Source organism: Rhineura floridana, chromosome 11 (genome assembly GCF_030035675.1).
Source record: "Rhineura floridana isolate rRhiFlo1 chromosome 11, rRhiFlo1.hap2, whole genome shotgun sequence".
NCBI classification, from domain to species: Eukaryota; Metazoa; Chordata; class Lepidosauria; order Squamata; family Rhineuridae; genus Rhineura; species Rhineura floridana.
In genome coordinates, this window is record NC_084490.1 from 5,233,248 (window position 1) to 5,259,363 (window position 26,116).

General features: G+C 47.1%; 1 protein-coding gene across 2 annotated transcripts in view; it reads right to left on the minus strand.

The window, feature by feature from the left end:
* CARMIL3 (capping protein regulator and myosin 1 linker 3) overlaps positions 1 to 18,077 on the minus strand; it is an 87,279-nt gene extending 69,202 nt beyond the window's left edge. For both annotated transcript variants that reach the window (XM_061589143.1, XM_061589142.1), the window contains exon 1: positions 17,969 to 18,077. In XM_061589143.1, coding sequence (XP_061445127.1) covers positions 17,969 to 18,008 — 40 coding nt within the window. In that variant the 5' untranslated portion in view covers positions 18,009 to 18,077. The remainder of the gene's footprint in view (positions 1 to 17,968) is intronic.
* Positions 18,078 to 26,116: the final 8,039 nt, after the last annotated feature.

Genomic DNA, 26,116 nt, shown 5'->3' on the forward strand with positions numbered 1-26,116 from the left:
CATTTTGAGACAAAATCCAAGCCACTGTGGTGAAAAACGAATGTTACCTGAGCTTCTTGTGCTTTAGCAATTTCAAACCCGTTTCCCCCCCGGCCAATTTGTCCATCTTAGGGAGATTGACAGAGCAAGAAACCAACATTGTCCCAATTGCTGATGTGATATAGATGGGAAATTGAATTGGGCTGAAGATCGTTAAGGAGAAGGCTGGCAAAGCCAAGGAATATAAAAGGAAAACCCGTTTACCAGAACTAGGGGCCACTGTGCCAGTCAATGGCCACTTTCCCCGTGGCTTTCAAAACTGGCCTCACTGCCATGGCTTCCATCAATGTTGTAAGTTTGTTGTGGTCAGCTAAGTACTATTCAGAGCAGAGCCGGCTGATGGCTCCATGCCAATGGGGCAATGGAATCCACTTCAGGATTTAGTCTAAACTTCCCAGGAGCTGCCCAAGCACCATGGAGAGCTCCTTGAAAGTTCAGGCTAAAACCTAGAGAGGATTCCACTGCCCCACTGACATGGAGCCAGCCGCCGCCACTGATTCAGAGCAGACCCACTGGAATGAATGAGCCGAAGTTAGCCGTGTCCATTAATTTAAATGGGTCTACTCTGATTAGGACTAGCACTGAATACCCACTGTGCTGTAAGATGCTTGGAGACCTTTGGGTCACAAGCAACTAACAGGTCTAAATGATGACGATGGTGGACTTGTCCACTCACCCACCCACCCAGGAATGCATAGTTTCAGGGTAGCCAACATGGTGCCCCCTGATGTTGTTGGATCACAACTCTAATAATCCCTGACCATTGGCCGTGCTGGGAGGAGCTGATGGGAGTTAGAGCCCAACAACAATTACATGAGGGCATCACGTTGGCTACCCCTAGAAAGTGTTGTGTAAATTTGTATAAATGTTAGCAGAGACCGGCAACGGTCTGAAATGCGTGTGTGCCAGTGTATATGCATTTACCTAAGTAGCAGGCTTTTACCCTGCATTGAGATCGCTGAGATGTAAGACTTAGTAAAATAAGAAAAGCTACTTTATTTATAGAAATACATAGTAGATAGGAAAGGCATACCTAGTTCTAACTAACTAACTAAGTTGAAGGCACAACACCCAGGTTTGGGAGTTGCCCTCATGGCTCAGGAGGGAGAGAGCAGAGACAACGGTGTCTCCTCTCTCTCGGACAGTCAAAGAAGAGAAGAAGAGAAGGGCGGAAGGAGGAGGGGCAGATAAGCTTCCCTAAGAAGTATCAGTCTAACGACAGGAAGTCAGTCAGAGCATTACAGGTAAAGGTAATCAAGCCTATCCGCCTGGAGGACCCTCACTCTATCCCCCTTCTGGAACACAAACAAAAGAACAAAACAGGAGTTGCTCTTGCCCCACTTCCAACAAAAAGGTGCTGAAACCATAGAGAGAGAGAAAATAGGGTTTGAACACCATGACAGTCTGTATTTCACTTTAGTTTGAAAACTGGATTTGTTTCCCGGGCCAAAACATGGGGGGTTCTTCATAGAGATGCCAAGGGACACAGCACAACCTGCACAAGCAGAGAATCATGGCCAACGACAAATTTAGGTTCTAAACCAAAGGCTCAGGCTGTGCATCACTCTACAGTTTTCCAGTCTCTAAGGTTGAAATACCTCCATAAGAGATCCCCTGCACATCCTCTCCCAAAATTACTATTCCCAGAGTTCCCTCAGAGGAAACCATTGACAGTTATGTTGGCCTAAAGACAATGTGTAGATTTTATTTGATTATTAAACTTATATCCTGCTCTTCCTCCCAAAAGAGGCTAGGGTGGTAAACACACAAGCAATAAAACAATTAAAACATCTAAAAAATATTTAATAACAATTCCAATGTAGAAACAGACTGAAAAGGCTTGGTGAAAAAGGAAGATCTTCAACTGGTGCTGAAAAGACAACAGAGATGGTGCCCGATGTGTTGTGGACACATAGCGGGGTTCTGTCTGAGGCAGGTTTGAGCCCTTCGGAATCTGGCCAATGCCAAACCCCTCGCCTCAGGCCCACCCCTCAGTTTCTACAACGAATGGGAGCTCCAGCTAACCTGAATCTCCTGCTCCATTGTCTCCATGGCCCTGGAAGTTATTTCCCCTCCCCAACCAATCCCAGATGTTGAAGGGTGAAATGTATTTTCTTCATTAATGACAGGCTCTATATGTGCGCAGAGGTACCTTTGTCTTATTAAGTCACATCTTCTACAGCTTATGTTGTCTGTTGTTGTTATGTACCTTCAAGTCAATTATGACTTATGGCAACCCTATGAATCAGCAATCACCAGTAGCATCTGTTGTGAACCACCCTGTTCAGATCTTGTAAGTTCAGGTCTGTGGCTTCCTTTATGGAATCAAACCATCTCTTGTTTGGCCTTCCTCTTTTCCTAAGCCCTGACTCTGTCATGACCCCAAAACAGGAACCCACAGAGACAGAGTCCTCCTCCAACAGCAGCCGTGAGGAGATGGATCCACTCCCTGGTCTGGCCCATGTAGAGATTCAGGCACCAGAGCCCACATTTCGCTCAAATCTCCCAGAGACACTTGTGCCACCAGACTCTGATGGAGATGTCTTAGAGCACTGTTCTTTAGCTATGGATCCCCAGAAACAACTCCCATCAACCCCAGCCAGCTTTGCCAATGGCCAAAGATTATGGGAGTTGTAGTCCAATGATATCTGGACCCCAAGGTTGAAGAACTGTGCCTTAGAGGGCCAGGGAAGCCCTGAGAATGCATCCCACCACTTGAAGACCCAAGGCCTAGGACAGGAATGGGAAGCCTGAGGACCCCATGTGGCCCTCCTTGTTTCTCCATCTGGCCCTTAGGACTCTCCCCCTTCCTTGGCCACATCCCTTCACAGCCTGGCTCTGCATCCTCCTTAAGCAATTCTGCCTGGTTGGAATGTGTCCCTGAACTATGACAATGTCTCTCGCTTGCCTGGATGGAGAATGCGCAGCTGTGCAGGATGTGCGTAGACACCTCTGGCTTTTGCACAGCTGGAATGGCGCCTACTGTACAGAGCTGTACCCGTTACTCTGTCCATTTTTATTGCCTTTGGCACCACCCACCACCCCAGATCATACCTTTGCACTGAGCACTCATTAACCTACTGCATCCACAAGTATCCAAGCAAACTGGGATTAATTTCCTGAGCATGTGCGAGGCTGATGGCAAAAAGAGTGCCCTGGGGCATAGTTCTGGGGTAGGGCAATGCGCTTTATGTGATGAGTATCTAGGGTCTTAGGCACAACGCCTCCGATATCTAGCTATTAGAACGCAAGAGTCCTGCAGCTGGATGAGGCCGAAGGCCAGCCAGATGCCCCAAAGGGAAGCCCACAAGCAGGAACTGAGTGCAAGAGCAACTCTCCCCACCTGAGATTCCCAGAGACTGGTACCCAGAGGCATATTCCCTCCCGACAATAGAGGCAGAAGGCAGCCATGATGGTTAGAAGGCATTGATAGCCTTACCCTCCACGGATTTGTCTGATCCTCTTTTACAGCTGTCTACGCCAGGAATTCATCACTGTATACCTTGTGGGAGCAAATAATGTAATTTCAGAGCTTGGAACAGTTACTTTTTTGAACTACAACTCCCATCAGACCAATCCAGTGGCCGTGCTGGCTGGGGCTGATGGGAGTTGTAGTTTAAAAATGTAACTTTTCCAAGCTCTGCGTAATTTAACTATGCGATGTGTGAAGAAGCACTTTTATTTTGTCTGTCCTGAATCTTTCTATGGAATGCTTTGATTTGGATTCCTGCATTGAGCAGGAGGTTGGACTGGATGGCCTTATAGGCCCCTTCCAACTCTACTATTCTATGATTGCAACATTCAGCTTCGTTGGATGTCCCCAAGTTTTAGCATAATGAGAAAGGAAGGAAAACATCTCTTGATCCACTTTTCCCACCCCTTGCATAGTTTTATAGCCCGGCATCCTGTTCTCACAGTAGCCACCAGATGCATCGAAGAAGCCCACAAGCAGGCCATGAGGCCCTCCCCCGCTCATCGCCTCCAGCAATTGGTATCCAGGGGCATATTGCTTTTGATCCTGGATGCGGTACTCAGCTGTCACGACCAGTGGACATTGATAACCTTAACATCCCTGGATCTGTCTAGGCACCATCCAGTTCCCAAACTGTGTCACATGCTCATTCATTAATGGCTGTTGTGAGCACATAGGATCCATCCAAATCTGCCGGCTGAACCTGTGTAATTCATCGGTCTGACCTTGTCTCTGTCACTTATCCTGGGCCAGCCACATTACCTAAACCCAACCTGGCTCACAGGGTTGTTGTCAGGAGGAAAGGTGGTAAGGAAACCATGTATATTGCCCTGAGCTCCTTGGAGGCAGGACCGACTGCAGAAGGCAGCACAAAGAGGCAGTTGCCAAGGTCCCAAAGCCAGCAAAGGGTCCACTACCGTAACAGTGCTGCCATTTCCACTTTGTACAGAGATTCTTAGGAGATCAGATGCAGCTTAAGAGGACTCTCAAGTTGCATCTCTTGCCTCTTCCAGGTTAGGGGCCCTCCAACAGAGGGTGTCAACCCAAGCCCCCCCCCCCCACCGCATCTGTGTGCCAGCACTGCTTGGAAGAAAAGCAGAACAAACGTATAGCAAGTGCCAAAATGGTAACAGAGTCAGACAGCAGAGCTTTTAGAAAGAGGAAGCGTCTTAAGATTGAGACCTCATTTCTCTTATGGGCAATTATGCACAGGGGAAAAGAGGAAACAGTGTATGTTTTTAGACCTTCCTGTGCTTGGCATTTCCTGTCTGATCTGTGCTGTGTCTCAAAAAAAAAAAAACACTCACTGCCCAAAGAACTCTTAGGCAACAAAACCTCAAGACAGGAGGAAGTTTTGCCAGCCCACATCAGAGGGCTTGAGTCAACAGGGCATCTTGCTTCACATTGAAAGCCTTGAGAGGCGCCTCTTTTTTCTTGCCTTTGTTTTTTGCTTTTAAGCCAACCTCCAGTGTGTTCTTTTGCAGTTTTGATATAGGGTCACCTTTGCAAACTCGTTTTGCGCCGGATTAGGGGATTTAAATGGGTGCTTGAAGCTGGGTCTGCTTTGGTTAACAGCAGCATTAACGCTATGCGTATGAGAGAGAAAAATGGAGAGAGGGGGAGGAAAATATGAGATTGATTCCTATTTGCTGTGGTTGCACATCTGCATGTTCTGAATGCTCATAAGAGCCAGTCTCAGTAGAGGTCCGTGTTTTGGATTACTGATGGTATCTTTATAAATTATTCGTTCATAGTGGTGCATCAAGGAGTGGCAAGGGAGGGAGGTCTGAGACATTTTGCAGGTCTTGGGATTTCAAATGTGAGCATGTAAGAGCCTAAACTCTTTTTATGATGACAGCATACTGCTTCAAGAGTAAAGTTCCCCATACTCCAAACTACGGTTTGGCGAACGGAAATGCACCATCGGCTTGCATGGTCCCCTTTCCTCTTCTCATCTAACGTTTAGATTCCTTCCCCCCCCCTTTCCATGGTTTGCTATAACCATAGTTTAGTGTTGCATCTGCATCGGGGCTAACAATGGTTAGAGCTGATCACTTTTTCCTGGTTAACGCTAACCAGGCAGCACTAGTTATAGAAAATCATAGACAAGGAGAAATTGGCATGACACAGGAGGAGTGCATCAAGCTACTGTGACCACGTGCCCTATTTTAAACAGGACAGTCCTCTATTTGAAAGGCTGCCCAGACCAAGTCCAGTTTAAAGATAAAGAACCCTAAAGAAGGAGAGCGGGGGTGTGTGCTTGAAGTTGCCTATCCACAATTAGCACCTGGACAACAGATTGAACAGGTCACCTGCTCACAGTTACCCCACTATGGGTGAGATGCATTATGTTTCCATTTAAATTACAGCAAAAGGTCCTTCAAGACACTGGACAGCTCCTTGACAGTTTGGACTGTGGCCTGGAATGGACTCCACTGCCTCACTGACCTGGAGTCACTAGCTGCCACTGCTCCCAGGGTGATATTGGACCGGCTGCATTTTCTTAGTCTAACTTACCTCATGGGTGTTTTGAGGGGGAGCAGAGGCAGAAGAACCACTTCTATTCCCCTGAACTCCTTGAAATAATCACTGAGTCGGAAGGGACCTTATTTTTTTATTATTGTGTGTATATCCCAATGTGGTTTAGTGGTCAGAGTATCAGACTAGGACCTGGGAGACCAGGGTTCAAATCCCCATTCAGCCATGAAGCACATTGGGTGACCTTGGGCCAGTCACCGCCTCTGAGCCTAAACTACCTCACAGGGTTGTTGTGGGGATTAACTTAGGAAGGGGAGAACCATGTATGCCACTTTGAGCTCCTTGAAGGAAAAGCAGGATATAAATGCAATAATAAATAATAAATAAATAAATATTTCACCTTTCCTCCCAGGAGCTCACGGTGGCTTACATGTTTCTCCCCCTCTCCATTTTATCCTCACAACAACCCTATGAGGTAGGCTAGGCGGAGAAGAAGTGACTGGCCCAAGGTCAACCAAGTGGGCTTTATGGCTGAGTGGGGATTTGAACCCTGGTCTTTCGGGCCATAGTCCAACACTCTGACAGCTTTGCCACACTGGCTCCTTGAAACGCATGTAGTCCATCCTTCTGCTCAGTCGCAAGATCTGTAAAGCAGGATGCTTCTGCAGTCTTCCTGAGAGAGGGCTGGCCAGCCAGCCTCTGCTTAAATATCTCTAGCGAAGGACAAGCCACCCCCTCCCGAGGCAGCAGCCTCTTCCACTCGCTTACTGTTAGGAAGTTTCCCCTACCGTTCAGCTGAAATCTACGTCCCTGCAATTTCCACCGACCACTTTCTAGTCCTGCCGTCTGGAAATACTGGGAATGGCGTCTTCTGCATGACACCCTTTTCAGATATCTGATGACAGCTATCATTTACCCCCTCCATTTTCAATCTTCAGACTAAACATTCCCCTCTCTGGAAAGGTGAGACAAAGATGAAATAAATACTACATAACAAACCATGTCCACCTCCCGCTGTATTTGTAGGCTCAAGCAATGGTCGCTGGTGGTGGCTTGGACAGCTCCGTGAAAGCTCAGACTACAATCTGTGTGGATTCCATTGCCCCACTAACCACCAGCCGCCTCTGGGCTCAGTACAAGGAGGGAAACCAGGAGGTTCATCGAGGTCATTGTTGAACTTTGGGCAGGGGTTATAGCTCAGTGGCAGAGCATCTGTTTTGATTGCAGAAGGTCCCCAGTTCAATCCCCGGGATCTCCAGGAAGGAAAGGCTCCCTGCCTGAAATCCTGGACAGCAGCTGCCAGTCAGTGTGGACAATACTGAACTAGACAGATCATTGGTCTGACTCAGTATAAGGCATTTTCCTATGTTCCTGTCCTGGTGGGCCACCACATTGGGTAAACAGCTGTGTTTAGCCTGGCATGTGTGCCACAAATAGGGCAGCCCTTCTCTGCATAGACTAAGAGGGCACAGTTCAACTATGGAATTGGCTCCCACAAGAGGCAGTGATGGCCACCAACTTGGATGGCTTTAAAAGAGGATTAGACCAATGCATGGAGGAGAAGGCTATTAATGGCTACTAGCCATGGTGATCCTCCGTGGCGCAGAGTGGTAAGTGGCGGTAACGCAGCCAAAGCTCTGCTCACGGCCGGAGTTCGATTCCAACGGAAGGAGGAAGTCGAATCTCTGGTAAAAGGGGTTGAGGTCCACTCAGCCTTCCATCCATCCGTGGTCGGTAAAATGAGTACCCGGCCTATGCTGGGGGGTAAAGAAAGGCCGGGGAAGGAACTGGCAATCCCACCCCATATATACGGTCTGCCTAGTAAATGTCACAAGACGTCACCCTAAGAGTCAGAAACGACTTGCACTATAAGTGCGGGGACACCTTTACCTTTACCTTTAGCCATGGTGGCTATGTTCTACCTCCACAGTCGGAGGCGGGCATGCTTCTGAACACCAGCTGCTGGAAACCACAGGAGGGGAGAGTGCTCTTGCACTCAGGATGAGAATAGGATGCTGGACTAGGTGGGCCACTGGCTGGATTCAGCAGGCTCTTCTTATGTTCTTATGTAACCCTATGTATATTTTCTCAATTCACTAGAAAAGACCATAATGCTGGGAAAAACAGAAGGGAGTAGAAAAAGAGGAAGACCAAACAAGAGATGGATTGATTCCATAAAGGAAGCCACAGACCTGAACTTACAAGATCTGAACAGGGTGGTTCATGACAGATGCTATTGGAGGTTGCTGATTCATAGGGTCGCCATAAGTCGTAGTTGACTTGGAGGCACATAACAACAACAAATGTTTTCTCAAAGTCTTATTGAGATGCATACTCAAGAGGAGAGGCCTGTGAGATGAAGGAGTTAAATTACATACCGAAAAGTGCTACAGAAAAATAACTGCCATGGATCTCTCTCTCTCTCTCTCTCTCTGTCTCTCTCTCTCTCTCTCTCTCTCTCACACACACACACACACACACAGTTCAGTAGAGGGTATTTGTGCTGCACACATCAAAGACATTTGGGACCCCTCTAGATGACCTGTTTATGGAGCATTCATCCTCATTTGCTTGCACAAAGCTTAAGTGGAGGTTAGGTGGAGCATTCGTTTCGATTTGCTTGGAGGCTGTTTATACGACTCCTCTAATCATTCATTCATCCCGCACTTTCCGCTGCATTCTCCCATCACTTTCCTAACCACAAAAAGTCCCTTTTAAGAAGTGCTTTTGTTGCGCTCGTGCAACAGAGCCTGTGCATCCACTTTAAGTGCACAAACCTAACATTCTGGTGTGTGATTGAATTCCTCTTGCAAAGTACTGAGAGCCTGGGGGGCACCCGTGGAGAGGGAGGGACTCAGCGCATAAGTGCATATATGCTAATGCCAGAAGCCAAGATAAGGGGATCGGAGTGCTTGCTTCTGAACAATAGAACATTATTGGCAACTTGATAGAATGAAGAGCATCAATTGCATAAGTTTACAGGTATATCCCTGAATGCAAACTTCAGAAAAGACAGGGAGGGGTGTACTGGGGATGGTATAATTCCATATGTTAAAAAGAGACCAATAAACCTGAAAGCTGAATGCTGAAGGTGGTCTTGAGACAGGAGAAGGAAATCAGGATTTCACCAAAAGAAGAAAGCATTATAATAATGTGCAAGTTTAGTTATGCATGTTCAGGTTACAATGAAGAGACTGCATTTCTTGATACCCTACAAGACTGTGCCTTAGAACAAGTCATGGAACTGACCAGGAGGGAGGCAACCTTGGACTTCCTTCATCTTAAGTAGCACTGAGGACCTGGTGCGAGAGGCAAGCATTGTTGAACCAACTGGAACAAGGAACATAAGAACACAAGAGGAGCCCAGCCAGATCAGGCCCGTCTACTCCAGCATCCTGTTCTCACAGTGGCCAGCCAGATGCCCTAATGGGAAGCTCGCAGGCAGGACCTGAGTGCAGGGCCACTCTCCTCTCCTGCATTTTACAGCAACTGGTATTCAGAAGCATGCTGCCTCCAACCACGGCAGCAGAGCAGAGCCAACATGCCTCCTGGCTGGTACTTGTTGATAACCCTTTCCTCCACGTGTTTGTCTCACCCTTTTTTAAAGCCATCCAAGTTTGTGGCCAACCAGTAGTGGTTTGAAACAAATGCTGATGAAAGTTAAAGAGGAAAGCACAAAAGCAGGACTACAGCTGAACGCCAAGAAGACTAAAGTAATGCCAACAGAAGATTTATGTAACTTATGTAAGTTGACAACAAGGACACTGAACTTGTCAAGGATTATCAACCAAATTATTATTATTAGATTATTAACCAAAATGGAGACAATAGTCAAGAAATCAGAAGTAGGCTAGGACTGGGGAGGGCAGCAGTGAGAGAACTAGACAAGGTCCTCAAATGCAAAGATGTACCACTGAACACTAAAGTCAGGATCACTCAGACAATGGTATCCCCGATCTCTATGTATGGATGTGAAAGTTGGACAGTGAAAAAAGCAGATAAGAGAAAAATCAACTCATTTGAAATGTGGTGTTGGAGGAGAGCTTTGCGCATACCATGGACTGCGAAAAAGACAAATAATTGGGTGTCAGAACAAATTAAACCAGAACTATCACTAGAAGCTAAAATGATGAAACTGAGGCTATCATACTTGGGACTCATAATGAGAAGACATGATTCACTAGAAAAGACAATAATGCTGGGAAAAACAGAAATGAGTAGAAAAAGAGGAAGCCCAAACAAGAGATGGATTGATTCCATAAAGGAAGCCACAGACCTGAACTTACAAGATCTGAACAGGGTGGTTCACGGCAGATGCTATTGGAGGTTGCTGATTCATAGGGTCACCGTAAGACAAAATTGACTTGAAGGCACATAACAACAACAACAAAGTGTGTGGCCATCACTGCCTTCTGAGGGAGTGAATCCCAAAGTTCAACTCTGCGCTGCGTGAAGAAGTGCTTTCTTTTGTCTGTCTTGAATCTTCCAATGTTCAGCATCATTGGATGTCCACCAGTTCTAGTATTAGGGGAGGGGAAAAAACTTTTCTCTATCCACTTTCTCTGTTCCATACAAAACTTTATACACTTCTATCATGTCATCTCTTACTCCCCTTTTCTCTAAACTAAAAAGCCCCAAATGTTGTAACCTTTCCTCACGGGAGTTGCTGCATTCCCTCAATCATTTTGGTTGCACTTTTCTGACCGTTTTCCAATTATACGATATGATTTTTGAGATGAGGCGACCACAGTACTACAAACTCAACATATACATAAGTAGACAACTGCAAAACAAAAAACAAAAAAAACACCAGTACAGTCATATTTGACTTCAAAGGAGGAAACTTCTTAAAAAATGAGGGAGTTAGTAAAAGGGAAGTAGAAAGGGAGGATAAAGACAGCAACATCTCTCCAAGCTGCATGGAGGTTATTTAAAACTGTAACAGAAGCTCAGCTAAAAATGTTTAACTCCATCAAATTTAAGTGGATGCCAGTGTGGTTAACTAGAAGAGTCAAAATGGAAATGGACTGCCTTCAAGTCAATTCCGACTTAGGGCGACCATATCAATAGGGTTTTCATGGTAAGCGGTATTCAGAGGGAGTTTACCATTGCCTCCCTCTGAGGCTGAGAGGCAGTGACTGGCCCAAGGTTACCCAGTCAGCTTCATGGCTGTGTGGGGATTCGAACCCTGGTCTGCCAGGTCCTAGTCCAACACTCTAACCACTACGCCACCCTGGCTCTAAAGGAAGAAGGTTTCAGTCAGAAAACTGAAGTCTTGCCCAATTGCGCAAGGAGCACAAACTCTGGAAAAGTGAATGTAAGTTGAAGATAAAGCAAGTGAAAAAGGAATTTGAGGAGCATATTGATAAGGACATTAAGAACCACAATAACAACATGTTTAAATGCATCAGAAGCAGGAGGTGGTTGGACCATTAGGCACCCAGGGAGTTAAAGGTGTGCTAAGGGAGAAGGTGATTGCAGAGAAGCAGAATTAATTTGTGTCTTAACTTCACTGGAGATAATATAGGCCAGATCTCCATGCCCGAACCTACTTTTTTGTGGGGTGGGATCTGAAGAAGTGATTCAAAGTCAAGTAACAAGAGGTGATGTTCTTTGCAAAATTAATAAATCATTCGGAAAGGATAGGGCCAACCCAAGAATTCTGAAAAGAACTTGGAAGTCAAATTGCTGATCTTCTGGCAAAAATGTGTAACTTAACTCCACAATCAGTCTCTATCTCAGAGGACGGAAAAGTATCCAATCTACCACTGATCTGATTTTTAAAAAGGGATTTAGGGGGCATCAAGGAAATTACAGACCGGTTAGCTTAATGTCATGTCTTGGGGTAAATTGGTGGAAGGCATTAAATGTTCCTGAATGAGCTGAATCTTCCAACATTCAGCGTCACTGAATGTCCACGAGTTCTACTGTTATGAGAGAGGGCAAGAGGGGACATAACAGAGGTGTATAAAATTATGCATGGCATGGAGGGGAAAGTGGACAGAGCAAAGTTTTTCTCCCTCTCTCATAATACTAGAACCCGCTGGGGTCACACAGTGAAGCTGGATGTGGGAAGGTTCAGGACAAACAAAAGGAAGGACTTCTTCACACAGTGCATAATTAAACTATGGAATTGGCTGTCATGATATGTGGCCCTTAAACCGAATGGTTTAAAAGGGAATTAAACAAATTCATGGAGGAGAGTAAGGCTATCAATGGCTGTTAATCAAGATGGCTGTATGGAACCTACAGGGTCAGAAGCAATATGCCTGATGCTGGATAGCATCAATGGGAGTGGGCTACTCCCTTTACACCCCACTTGTGGGCTTCCTGAAGGCATATGGTTAGCTGCTATGGAAAGCAGGACCTAGACCACTGCTCTGATCCAGCAGGGCTCTTCTGACATTCTTATGTGTTCGCCCTCAAATAATAATATTTAGGCTGTTTTAGGCTTCTGCCAGCTTGCAGGTATCACAGACCTTCTGCCCAGTGAAGAGATCTGCAACACCCTGAAGCCTGCATGCTCTTTACACTCGCTAAATGGCCCAGTTAAAGACATCCTTTTGCCTACTTCATCATCTCTTTCTTTCCTTCTTCAGCACACAAAGCCTGACATCTTCTTCATTCTCTTTTATTTGTGTGAAATACAAGTATAAAAGAAGTAATAACATCAGTAATAAGAATTTGAGGATCTACCCTGTTGTCTCAGGCTGAAAGTGCATCTAGTCCAAAACATCTAGAAGGCACCAGCCTGGGGAAGGCTGATTCAGGGTCTTCTCCGTGCCTTTGGACAGAGAGGCTTCATTCTTAACTAAAACTGAAGGGTCTAATATACCATGGATGGATTCCTCCAATCCTTTTCAAAAGCTGTTCTTCCAAACTAGTGAGCAGCAGCAGCACATCCTGTGGCCGTCAGTTCCGTAACTTAATCCTGTGTTGCATGCAAAAATACTTTCCAAGTTTGTACAACACACACACAACAAATTCACAGAAAAGACGCTTCCACTATCTTGATCAGGAATGGGGAACCTCAGACCCAGAGCCATGTGGCCCTGCATGCGTGTGTGGGAGAAGGCAGCCTTTGGACTGAAAAGGTTTCTGCCCCGGGGCTTGATCATTTTACTGGCCCATTTCTGTAAGTTTGCAGCCCTCTCTGAGGCCTGCTGAACACCCTGGCCTTCAACCCTGGCCTTTGACACCTGAGATGCGTATTATTAGGACCCACCTATTTGAGGATTTCAGGTCGTTTTTAAATTGTTTTTAATGTCATGTTTTAACATTGTTGTAACCCACCCTGAGACCTTTGGCTGAAAGGTGGGTAATGACGATGATACAGCAGAATAGGATGGAAGAGTCCTACCTGAGATGGAATGGGCTGTACCACTCTGGGAAGTACAAGGATTTCACTTCTGAATTCTTCTCTACCTTTTTTTTAAAAAAACCTTCCTAAGTAGAAAACGTTCACAGCATAGAATAATTCTTCCCACTGTGCTCATTTTTATTTTTTTTCAGTGCAGGCAGAGCCAGCTCTACTATTAGGCAGAACAGGGATGGGAACCTGTGGCCCTTCCAAGGCTGTTTGGACACCAACTCCCATCAGCCTCAGTCATCATGGCCAGTGGTCAGGGATGATGGCAGTTGTAGTCCAGTAACTTCTGGAGAGCCACAGGTTCCCCATCCGTGACTTAGGGTAAGGCAACTGCCTCAGGCAGCATCTTTTGGGTGTCATGAAATGTCAGCAAATCGTTAGTTATTCAGTTTGTCTTTATTGTCATTTTATTGCCAAAGATGGAAAGAGTAGGGATGGGAGAATCTATCAGTTTTGGTTTCTCTCACTTTCTCATACTTCCAGTCTTAAATTCAGTTCTCCAAATTTCAGTATCAGTTTGCAATTTTTTAAAAAAAAGTCCTCATAAAACTCCATCAGCATGTCAGTGTGAATTTTTCTTAATACAAACATTTTTGTATGCAATTTCTCCTCATATATACATTCTTGCAAAACAATTACCCCTAATATAATGCATTGGTGTATGTTATTTTCATTAGAAAAGACCATAATGCTTGGAAAAACAGAAGGGAGTAGAAAAAGAGGAAGGCCAAACAAGAGATGGATTGATTCCATAAAGGAAGCCACAGACCTGAACTTACAAGATCTGAACAGGGTGGTTTGTAACAAATGCTGTTGGAGGTTGCTGATTCATAGGGTCGCCATAAGTCGTAGTCGACTTGGAGGCACATAACAACATTATCTTCACTAATATATGCATTTTTAAGCACCCTTTACCCTAGTATATGCATTTCTGTACACAGCACTTGGCTAGAGAACTGCATTGCAAAATTCAGAGAGGCGTGAATGTTTTGGCTGTGTTTCGGCTTACTTATTGGAAAGTGCGAATTAGGTAGATTCACCTTTAAATGAGAATCGAATCGAGTGGAGTGGAGCACTGGAAAATGGCATTTCCCCCCTCTCCCCCCCATCCACAGGCTGGAGTGGTACAGTCCACTCTGCCACCCCAGGATTCCACCATCTCATTCTGAGACACGTGTAGGCCGGGCCCGAGATGGGACAACTGAAGCAGATGCAAGGCTATCAGTGGCTACTAACCCTGCTGTCTATGCTCTTCCTACACTGTTCGGAGGCAGGATGCTTCTGGATGCCAGTTGCTGGAGACTGCAGCAGTGCTCTTGCACTCAGGTCCTGCCTGCGGGCTTCCCATGGGCAACTGGTTGGCTACTCTGAGAACAGGATGCTGGGCTAGATGGGCCACTGGCCTCAGCCAGCAGGGAACGTCTGACGTCCTGATGTTCTTAAGCAGTTACTTACCACCGTATTTCCCAAAGTGCACCTGCCCCTTTAAACATGAGTGTCTCCCTCCTTTTTATTTACTATTTGGCAGTGTGTGTATTTAAGAGAGAGATCCTGGGAAGAAGTGTGACATCATCTTCACACCTTCCATACTCATGGCATGCGGTGTGAGAATTGTGTCATGGCCTAGAGCGTTCTTTCTTGTTTTTATGAATGCTCAAATCATCAGGAGCACACGGTTTACTTAACACTCGCTGCCAGGCTCTGTGCAGTAGTAACAAGGAAGAGGATGCCCCTGACCATGCACAGAGAGCCCTTTCCCTTCGGCACATGGCTGAAATTAAAAATCCACTATCCTAAAGTAGTAAGCGTAAGCCCTGGAGCCTCTTCTTCGGCAGCCAAGACGCCTCTTGTTGTTGTTAAGTAAAGTGGCCGTGGTGTACTGAGATGCTGGTAGCGCCTGTTGTTTTTCCTGCTACCATCTAGAACATTCATAGGCATTTTCTCTCCGGTTTTCCTTTTGCAGATGAAATTGGCCAGAGCAGGTACTGTGAAAATGACACGCTTCATTCAACTTATTGGGACACTCAAAGGAACAGACTGAATAGGGGGCAACTGAATTTGCAAGTTGGGGGATTGTGCATTTGCTTTTAAATATGGACTCAGAGACACACTAGGGAGAGTCAAACTATTAATTGGACATGTGTGTGGGGTGGAGACTGGAGCGAGCTGTGAGCCACTCCACAGGGTGAGACTGTGTGTGTACGGGTTGCATGGGGGGGAGGAGATGACATTTAATGGCCTCAGATCTGGGGGGGGGCAGGTTAATTCCCTGGCATCTCCAATTTAAAGGCTTAGATGGCAGGTGATGGGGGAACAAGACCTTCCCTGCCTGCTGGGGAGCTGACTTGCTGCAAGGAAGATTCTTACCCTTCCTATGACAGGTCCGAACGCAGGAAGTTGCCTTATACACAATCAGACCATGAGCATCCATCTAACTCAATACTGCCCACAGGGTTGCAGAGGGGTTTTTTTCTCCTCTAGCCCTACCAGTTGATGCCGAAATTGAACCTGGGGCCTTCTGCATTCACAGCAGATGCTGGTCCACTGGGCCATGGCCCCTTCCCCATAACTAAGTGGGGCTAGACAGACAAGACAGACAAAATGAAGTGAGAAGACAGACAAGAGACAAGCAGCTGACTTCAGCTTTGGGTGTGTCAAGCGTTTCCTGCAGGGTGCGGGGACGCGTGCTGTTTGTCAGAGTCAGAAAGCATTCTCTGTGCACCGTCTCTCTGTGTGGCTGTTATGCATGTCTATAGAGGGCACCTGGGGAGGTTCTTCGTGTGTGTGTGTGTGTGTTTATTCTGCAAAAGGATATTGCAAGACACACGCGGACACGGACGGACGCACGCATAATCCCAGTTGTGTCTCTACCTTTCCTTCCTCCCTGTTGCCAGCCCTGGGGATGGGGGGCGGAGGGGAGGGGAGGGGAGGAAGAGAAGCTCACCCCCTGCAGCTGTAATGGAAAGAGGGACTCAAATATCCGAGCAGGGACGTCACATGGGGGGCGGGGGTGAGAAAGACACACCAGAGCCTACTCAGGCACACACGTGGGGGCACAGCCTCAGGAGACAGCCCATGAACGGGCAGGCAGCCTTCAGCAATAACCCACTAGCCAGCACAAGCAAGTGTCGTTTTAGCAGAGAGATAAACAGCCTCCATTCCAGAGCCGCAGATTGGAAACCCAGGAGTCCTGGCTCGGGGCCACCCGCTTTCCCCCCACCTGCTGGTCCTCCCTCCTCGGCAGTCAGGAAGAACCCAGGAGTCCTGGTCCTTCCTTTCCCCCACCCCTGTCCGCCAACCTACTCTCGTGATTGCCTTTCCGAGGCTCCACAACCTCCCCCGCCCCCGGAGAGCCACCGGGGATCTCCTGAAGAACCATTAAGCAATAAAAGCTGGAAGAGGGAATGTCTATGTGAGTGGTAGTGGGGGGTGGGTGAAGGGACTTAGGTACCACGGACAGGGATGGTGGAAAAGAGCCCCGGCCTGGCTTCTAAAGGGGGGGAGGGGAAGAGGGAGGCATGCATGAGAATAGCCCTAAAGGAGGGGCCAGCAAGGGTCAAGAGGGTGGCAACTCCCTTTGCTTTGGAGACAGAAAGGGGGGGAGATCAAGAGCGGGGTGATGGGGAGAAGCAGCAGGTTATCTAGACTACTCCCTACAGCTCTTAGGTGGCCGGGGCCGGGTGGGGGGAAGAGTGTGGGGTGGAATATCCCTGATGCTGGAATTGCAGGGAGGTGGTGCCATGATGATGTGATGGGTGGGGTGGGGGTTAGAGAGGGGGTTGGGGAAGAGGCTGTGGGACAGTGGGGTGGGCAGAGAGAGAGAGAGAGACCTTGAAGGGGCAGCTGGGGTGTGATGTATGGGGGGAATTATAAAGGGCAGCCGACATCCTGGGAATGGGGTTGGAAGGGGAGGGGGTGAAAGAAGGGAGGAGGGCTTTCCTTTGTTGGGGGCCAGGAGCATGGCTGGGGTGGGGCATTGGCCTGGAGTGGAGGGGGTCCTGTGGGAGAAAGAGTGGAGTGCCTTCCACATGTGGGAAAGAGGGAGGAACAGGCCATTCGCTCTGATGGGGCTGGGTTGCCCTAGTTGCAGGTGGGGAGGAACTGGGGCAGGAGCCATTGCCCACCCTGGGAACTGTGTGTGTGGGGGGGTTCCTCGGGAAGAGTCCATTCACCTGTTGGGGGGAGAGGAACGCAGGGACATGGGAGAAAATTTCCAAATGACTGAGGGGGGAGGAGAGATTTCCCGGGGAAGGGGGAACAGAAAGGGGGTCACAGGAGACGGAGAGAGATTTATCCGGGGTGGTAGAAATGGGGAGAGAATAGCCGCTCCCAGGGTTAAGTGTGTGTCCCCTGGGAGCTTCATTAACAGGGTTGGGGGGCGCAAGTGGAAACGGGCCTCTTTTTTAATTATGGGGGAAGATTTAATCCCTTCCTCTGGGGCAGATTTCTCCCCGGGAGGGGGGGTTGGAGCCACGTTGTAGGAGAGATGGAGATGTGGGGGGGGCGAGTAGGGATGTGCTCAAGGCTGCAGGGATGCTGAGGCTGGAGGGATGGGGAGAGGCGCAGCCCCGGGATCTCCCCCCCCGCCTCAAAAAAAGGCAGGCGCCTACCTTGCAGCTCCCGGGCGACCTCCCCTCCGGCCTGGGCCATCTCAGCTGCGGCAGAAGCCGGCACATCCCCGGCTGGGGCGGCGGTGGCAGCCACGGAGCCTGCGCAGCCTCTTCGCTGCCCCTCCCTCTCTCTCTCTCGTCCCCCCCCGACGCTTCTCTCTTCCGTCTTTCTCTCACCCGCTGGGCGGACTCGAGGCAGCCTCCCGCCCCGCCTCCCCCCCCCAGCTCCCCGGACGCCTGGGTCCCCCCTCCCCCACCAACACCTTTTCCCCGCTTTGCCTCTTTAAAGAGGCAGTCGGAAATCAGTTCACGGGAGGGGGCAGAGAGAGCCGACATGCCCCTCCAGAAAAAGAAAAAAGGGGGGGAGGTTTGGGGTTGGTTTGTTTTTTAAAGGGGGGGGATAGAGGTGCTTCATCTACATCGGCAGGTGGTGCGTTTTATTATTTGGTATTTTGTGTTTCATTTACCACTCTATACACTGTAACTTGACTTAAATTGTGAGACCGGAAAGCAATTGAAAACAAAGAAAACCCCTTAAAACAGTGATAGAAAAGTCATAAAATGCTCATCCAGCAACATATTTACATTGTTCACCTGCCGCCCTCATGTCATCCTTGTTGGGACTGGTGGGGCGGAAGGCAGGGAGCCCAACAGTAGGTGTTGCCAGACAGCCAATGACAGGCAAAGCCAACCAATCAGTAGTGTTGTAGCAAATTCAGAAGTGCAGGGTCCCTTCATGATAGTCAGAGCCATGCCCATGCCCCCTTTTTTTGCTGCTGGGTTGGAATTAGACCCTTGTTAATGCCTTCTCCCACAACAACAGATGTCCCTAGGAGCCAATAAGCATGAAAGGGGAGAGTGTTAGCTACTGAGAAGAGTCTTCTCAGTGGCTGGCTCACCTTATTTCACTCTGAATGGCTCCAATCAGCTATAAAGGACAAGGAAGCATATTAGAAGACTCTTCTCAGTGGCTAACACACTATCCTTTGATTGGCTTATGGGATGCTGGACACATTGGGACCTTGCTCCCAAAAAAGTAAGGAGTCTAAGACCCCCTGAGATCCTGGACGTTTACATCCCTGTGGAGAATCTAACAAAGCTACAGCATTTCACTGGGAAAGAATGGATCATGTACTGATTGGAAATGAAGCAGTATGTCCACCCTGAAACCTGAAAGGGAACATGTGGCCCTCCAGAGGTTTGTTGGACTCCAGCTCCCATCTTTCCGGACCACTGGTAACGCTGACAAATGGAAGGCAGGAGTCCAACAACATCTGAAGGGTCACAGATTCCCCCATCCTGAATCTGTGTCATGTTTGAATTCTGCTCGGATACATACTGCTGCTTACAGATACCTATATTAACATTAAAACAATAAAATAAAGTGTAAAAACTTGCTAACATTTTTAACTTCCTGATGTGATTGGCATTTTCTGCTGCAGAGGAGGAACGTTGAAATCAGATGGGGGAGTGAGTTAGTCTGTTTGTTTACAAGATGGTCCCAAAATGTTTTACACGTTTACAGGTGGATCCTGCCCGCACACACTTTTAAGAAGTATCACCCCACAGTTAGGCTGATTGTTAACACTCAGATCGACTGAGACACACACAGAGAGATGGTGTGTTCAAATGACCCCTAGTGGATATTTCTTTTAAAATCCTGGTCTCACTGAGGGATTTTTAAACATCAGGTTGGTTAAAAAAGTGCTTTAGTCTTTTGCCAACCGGATGCCTTCAGATGGTTTGGGCTGTGATGGCAGTTGTAGTCCAAAACATACCTGTTGGGCACCTGTTGGCAAATAATAATAATAATAATAAACGTTATTTCTACCCCGCCCTTTTTCCAATAGGACTCAGAGCGGCTTACAACTAAAAAACAACACCATTAAAACATACAGAAATATACAATTAAAAATAGAATTAAACTATGAGAAAAATTAAAACCATAAAACATACATTAAAAACAGCGAACAATTTAAAATAATAAAATCATATACTATAGTCACCAATCCTATGACACTTAATCCTGGTCGTTCTCTATCCCAAATGCCCGTTGAAATAGAACAGTCTTTACTTGTCACCGGAAAGACGGCAAGGAGGGAGCTAATCGCACCTCACTTGGAAGGGAGTTCCATAGCCTAGGGGCGGCCACCGAAAAGGCCCTATCTCATGTCCGCGTCATATGTACTTGCAAAGGTGTGGGGAGCACAAGAAGGGCCTCACCTGAAGATCTCAAATCCCAGACAGATTCATATAGGGAGATATGATCTGTCAAATAGCCTGGACCTGAGCCGTATAGGGCTTTGTAGGTCAAAACCAGCACTTTGAATTGTGACCAGAAACAAATTGGCAGCCAGTGGAGCTGTTGTAACAGGGGAGTTGTATGGGCCCTGTAACCTAAAGCTCTAAAGCGCTGTTCTTCAACTTTGGGTCTGCAGATGTTGTCAGACTACAACTCCCATCAACCCCAGCCAGCTTAGCCAATGGCCAGGGATGATGGGAGTTGTAGTCCAGCACCATCTGAGGGGGCCAAGGTTGAAGAATAGTGCTCTAAACCCTTTAAGAACACTCGCCTGGTGATGCTTCCTCAGTGCTATTGCATTATTACTGTCTGGAGGGGTAAGGAGTGCTATTTTGTTGGCTTTGGAATGGGTTAGGGGTGTGAGGACTGGCACTTGAATTCGCAGACTCCCTGTCAGGACTGTTGGCTATTCTGAATGGAGGTGTGGGATGTAAGGGTAACCTGGTGAATGAAATATGGCTTTTGAATACTGAGCTGAAGCTCATGGGTCTTCTGGTTCAGTTTTGTTGGGTTTTGACTTGTGGGCATGTGGCAAAGGAGATGGCAGATCAGTTGGCTACAAAGGTTTTTGATCATGGGGACATTGACCTTGGGTTGCCACCAGTAGTATAGTGGCAAATTCAGAAGTGCAGAGTCCCTTCAGGCAGTCACAGCCACACACACCCTTCTTTGCTGCTGGGTTGGAATGAGATCCTTCTTAATGCCTTCTCACACAAGAACAGACATCCGTAGGGGCCAATAAGCACACACATCTCTGAATGCCAGGGAGACTCAAGAGAAACAGCTGCCCCCCCTAGAATGTGCCCTGAGAGGTGAAGCACCTCATTCTGCTTCGTAATAGCAGCTGGCCCTGCATCCAGGTTGAGGAAGGCTGGCATAAAAGGGAGCCAGTGGGGCATAGTGGCCTATTGCCAAAGGGCAGGGGTGTAGTCTTCTAGGGTCTCAGGGTCTTAGACCCTTTACTTTTTTTGGAGCAAAAAAGCCAACCAGCATGAAAGGGGAGTGTGTTAGCCACTGAGAAGAATCTTATAACATGCTTCTTTGTCCTTTCCTGTGGCTTGTAGCCAATCAGAGTGAAAGGAGGTCAGTCAGCCACTGAGAAGACTCTTCTCAGTAGCTAACACTCTCCCCTTTCATGCTTATTGGCTCCTAGGGATGTCTGTTGTTGTGGGAGAAGGCACTAACAAGGATCTTATTCTCAACTCAGCAGCAAAAAGTGGAAGGGGTGGCTGTGACTGACACAAAGAGACCCTGCACTTCTGAACTTGCAGCTACACAACTGCCAAAGGGGCAATCGTTCTTCCTGGATTCAGGCAGGCAATAAAGAACAACGAATTAGTTCCTCAAAACAGATTTTATTTGTAGCATGAGCAAATAAAGAATAAAGCAAATCAGAGACAGATAAACTTGTGTCCCTTTCTATTCGCTGGGAAACCCTTTTCCAGCGCAACGGGATTGGATTCCTGACAGCCAAAGCATCTGCAGTGAGATTCCCTTGAGGTCTGGTGCATTGCATCGCCTCTTTTGGTCTATGCTGAAGTTCCAGCCTGAGGCACAGAGCATCTCCACCTTTTTATATAGTGTTCTTAATCTCATAGACCATAATGCATTTTGCCAAAATATGCTGACAGAGCTGCCCACCCTGCTATATGAGTTATAATCCAGTGGCCTTGGCAATATTGAAAGGCCGGCGAATTGTCCCAATAGGTGGGAAACAGCCAAAGGAGATAACTAGGTGGCCATCCGTACACAATGCACTTCAAAAGCCGCAATCCCTTACAAAGTAGTTTACTGTGGGTCTTTGTTTAGGGATATCTTTGAGAGATAAATCGCCCCAAATTCTCACTAGCTATGATAAAATAATGCTGACTAGAGGAAATAGCATTAACTCCTTAGAGAGCTCAGGCATAAAAGCAGACTCCGTGTCAGTGGGGCAGTGGAATCCGCTTCAAGTTTTAGTCTGAACTTTCAAGGAGCTGCTCCACTGACATGAAGCCCCCAGCCGCCCCTGACTAAAAGGATGCACTATTATAAGGGCAAGACTATATATGGATGCATGGCTGGCTACAGAGAAGATTCAGGCTCATACCTTGGCATTAGCTAGGCATTAAAGGGACAATCGCTGGGCAACACCCCAACTCCTTGAGATAACAAAAATGTATTCCGCATATTTCCAATACAAGTGGTTAAAATGCTGGACCAGGGCCTGGGAGACCAGGGTTCAAATCCTCACTAAGACATAAAGCTCACTCCGTGACCTTGGGCCATTTGCTGCAGCTTAGCCTAACCTACCTCACAGGGGTGTTGTGAGGAATTAAGCAGGGAGGAGGAGAACCATATATGCCACCTTGGAAGAAAGTGGGATAAAAAGGAGTAATAAATAGCCTTACCATATATGCATAGAAGTAAATCCTATTCAGTGGGGCCTACTCCCAGGTAAGTGGGTATAGGATTGAAGCCTGAAGGATCTGGGGTACGTCCTCCCATATGAAACCTGCTCATTCTTTAAGATATCCTTGATAGGTCCTGCTTTGGATCCCACTGACTTTTGAGATTTAGGAGGGGGTCACTCAAACACCCCTAGTTTCTGTCTCTTTCTGCCCCCCCCCCAAGGCCTCTTCTAATACCTTTTTGCCCAGGGTGTACCACAGGGATGGGATGGGTGAGGACAGACTTTTTATTAAAAATGGATGACACACTTCATATTTGAAGACTTTCAAATCAATGGTGGCTGGTGCCCACTGGGATTGGTGGGGCGGAAAGTATGGAGCCCAACAGTAGGTGGAATCAGAGCCAGTGATAGGCAGAGCCAACTCATTCTACTCATTCTACAGGGTTGGGTTGGTGGGGCACTGCCCCATTTGCCCAAATGGAGCAGCCTCCACAGTTTAAAGCACAGAGAAGAAAAGGGCAACCTTAATGATGGGGGACTGGACCATCATCCCTATGAGGAAAGGGGAAATACTTGGGGGCTTCCTGATTTAGGGGAAAACCCCAAACAAGTAAAGGGATGTGATAAAAGTCTTTTTTAAAAAAGAATAGTATGGAGAGAAATAATTCTCATTCTCTCTCATCATACCAGAACTCAGAGTCATCCAATGCATAGTTTCAGGATAGACAAAAAGAAAAATGACTTTGTCGCATAATGAATCGACTGATGGGATTGGTTCCACAGTGTGTTTATCCCTATTGGTTTAGGTGGCTTTAGAAGGGGATTAGGCAAATCTGTGGTGGTGGTGGTGGTGGTGGAGGAGGAGGAGGAGGAGAAAAGATCAGTGGCTCTCAGCCATGGTAACTAAGTGGAACTTCCATCTCCAGAAGCAGTATACCTTTGAATAGCAGTTGCCAGGCAGAAGACACTAAATTGTTCAGGGTTGTTAAAACAAAAAGGGATTGCGAAGAGCTCCAAAAAGACCTCTCCAAACTGAGTGAATGGGCGGAAAAATGGCAAATGCAATTCAATATAAACAAGTGTAAAATTATGCATATTGGAGCAAAAAATCTTAATTTCACATATACGCTCATGGGGTCTGAACTGGCGGTGACCGACCAGGAGAGAGACCTCGGGGTTGTAGTGGACAGCACGATGAAAATGTCGACCCAGTGTGCGGCAGCTGTGAAAAAGGCAAATTCCATGCTAGCAATAATTAGGAAAGGTATTGAAAATAAAACAGCCGATATCATAATGCCGTTGTATAAATCTATGGTGCGGCCGCATTTGGAATACTGTGTACAGTTCTGGTCGCCTCATCTCAAAAAGGATATTATCGAGTTGGAAAAGGTTCAGAAGAGGGCAACCAGAATGATCAAGGGGATGGAGCGACTCCCTTACGAGGAAAGGTTGCAGCATTTGGGGCTTTTTAGTTTAGAGAAAAGGCGGTTCAGAGGAGACATGATAGAAGTGTATAAAATTATGCATGGCATTGAGAAAGTGGATAGAGAAAAGTTCTTCTCCCTCTCTCATAATACTAGAACTCGTGGACATTCAAAGAAGCTGAACGTTGGAAGATTCAGGACAGACAAAAGGAAGTACTTCTTTACTCAGCGCATAGTTAAACTATGGAATTTGCTCCCACAAGATGCAGTAATGGCCACCAGCTTGGATGGCTTTAAAAGAAGATTAGACCAATTCATGGAGGACAGGGCTATCAATGGCTACTAGCCATGATGGCTGTGCTGTGCCACCCTAGTCAGAGGCAGCATGCTTCTGAAAACCAGTTGCCGGAAGCCTCAGGAGGGGAGAGTGTTCTTGCACTCGGGTCCTGCTTGCGGGCTTTCCCCAGGCACCTGGTTGGCCACTGTGAGAACAGGATGCTGGACTAGATGGGCCACTGGCCCGATCCAGCAGGCTCTTCTTATGTTCTTATGTTCTTATGACAACAGCCAGGAGAAGACTGTTTCATTCATGCCCTGCTTGTGGGCTTCCCATAAGCATCTCAAGTTGGACACTGTGAAGAAGGATGCTGGACTAGATAGACCTTTGTTCTGATCCAGCAGGGCTCATCTCACATTCTTGTTAAGAGTAAGAATTAGGCACACAACTGCTCAGAGAGGATCTACACCCCATTTATCTTGTCATGCCAGTTTTGCTTGTATCTTCTGATTAGAAAGCCCAGAACAGCAACTCATTCAGAGATGCAGAAGGCAGCCTACCCTGGGGGCAAAGAAAAATTGTGCTTGGTCTTAACATCAAGATTCTCAAAGATGTCTATATTGTGATCCACTTTTAATTTTTTTTAAAGCTGTGCCGTAGTGATGTTTTTACCATTCATTTTAGAAGTGTAATTGTAGATTTGTGATGGTTGACGTTTTCCGTTTTATTTATTTATTATTACATTTATATCCCACTTTGCTGGAGCCAGTGTGGCGTAGTGGTTAGAGTGTTTGACTATGACCTGGGAGACCAGGGTTCAAATCCCCACACAGCCTTGAAGCTCACTGGGTGACCTTGTGCCGGTCACTGCCTCTCAGCCTCAGAAGGAGGCAATGGTAAACCCCCTCTGAATACCGCTTAAAATGAAAACTCTATTCATAGGGTAGCCATAAGTCGGAATTGACTTGCAGGCAGTCTATTGCTCCCAAGGAGCTCAACGTGGCATACATGGCTCTCCTAACTCTCCATTTTATCCTCTCAACAACCCTGTGAGGTAGGTTAGGCTGAGAGACTGTGACTGGCCCAAGGTCACCCATCGAGCTTCATGGCTGAGTCAGGATTTGAACCCTGGTCTCCCAGGTGCTAGTCCAGTACTCTAACCACTACGCCACACTGGCTCTCAGTGCAGAGGGCACAGTTGGGATTCACTTAGCAAGAGCTTCACAATTTTGTGGTTCTGTTCCAAAGCCTCCCCTCTCACACCCCCTCAAGCTGCCAATCAAACGCATGACTGGTTTTGCCCACCTCCTTATTTAGTGAATTAGGAAATTATTTTTTTTAAATGTATATTCCTTAATTGTATTTGAATTGTTTTGTTTTGTTATTAATATAATACAAAGGGGAAAATAAGAAAGTGGAAAAAACAGGGAATTATATAAGTAAGGACTAGTTGTGCTGGATGTAGAAAAAATTACTGTTCTCCTCCAAGCTTGGATGAGGCCAATTTGAACAGAGACTCGTTTAGAGACGCGGCGGGCAACCTCCTCCTCCTCCTCCTCTCCCCCACCCCCTTTGCGGGCCTTGCTCAGGAGCCTTTAATCCCTTTATCCACTGAGTTATCGCGGTGCTGGAGAAGCATCCTCTCGCTCACCCCACCCGTGTCGCTTCCCTTGGGCCCGTTAAGGCGATGCTCTCGCGTCATGCGGCCCTCGCCCGCCAGAGGGCGATCGCGTCGCCCCGTTTAAAAATAAAA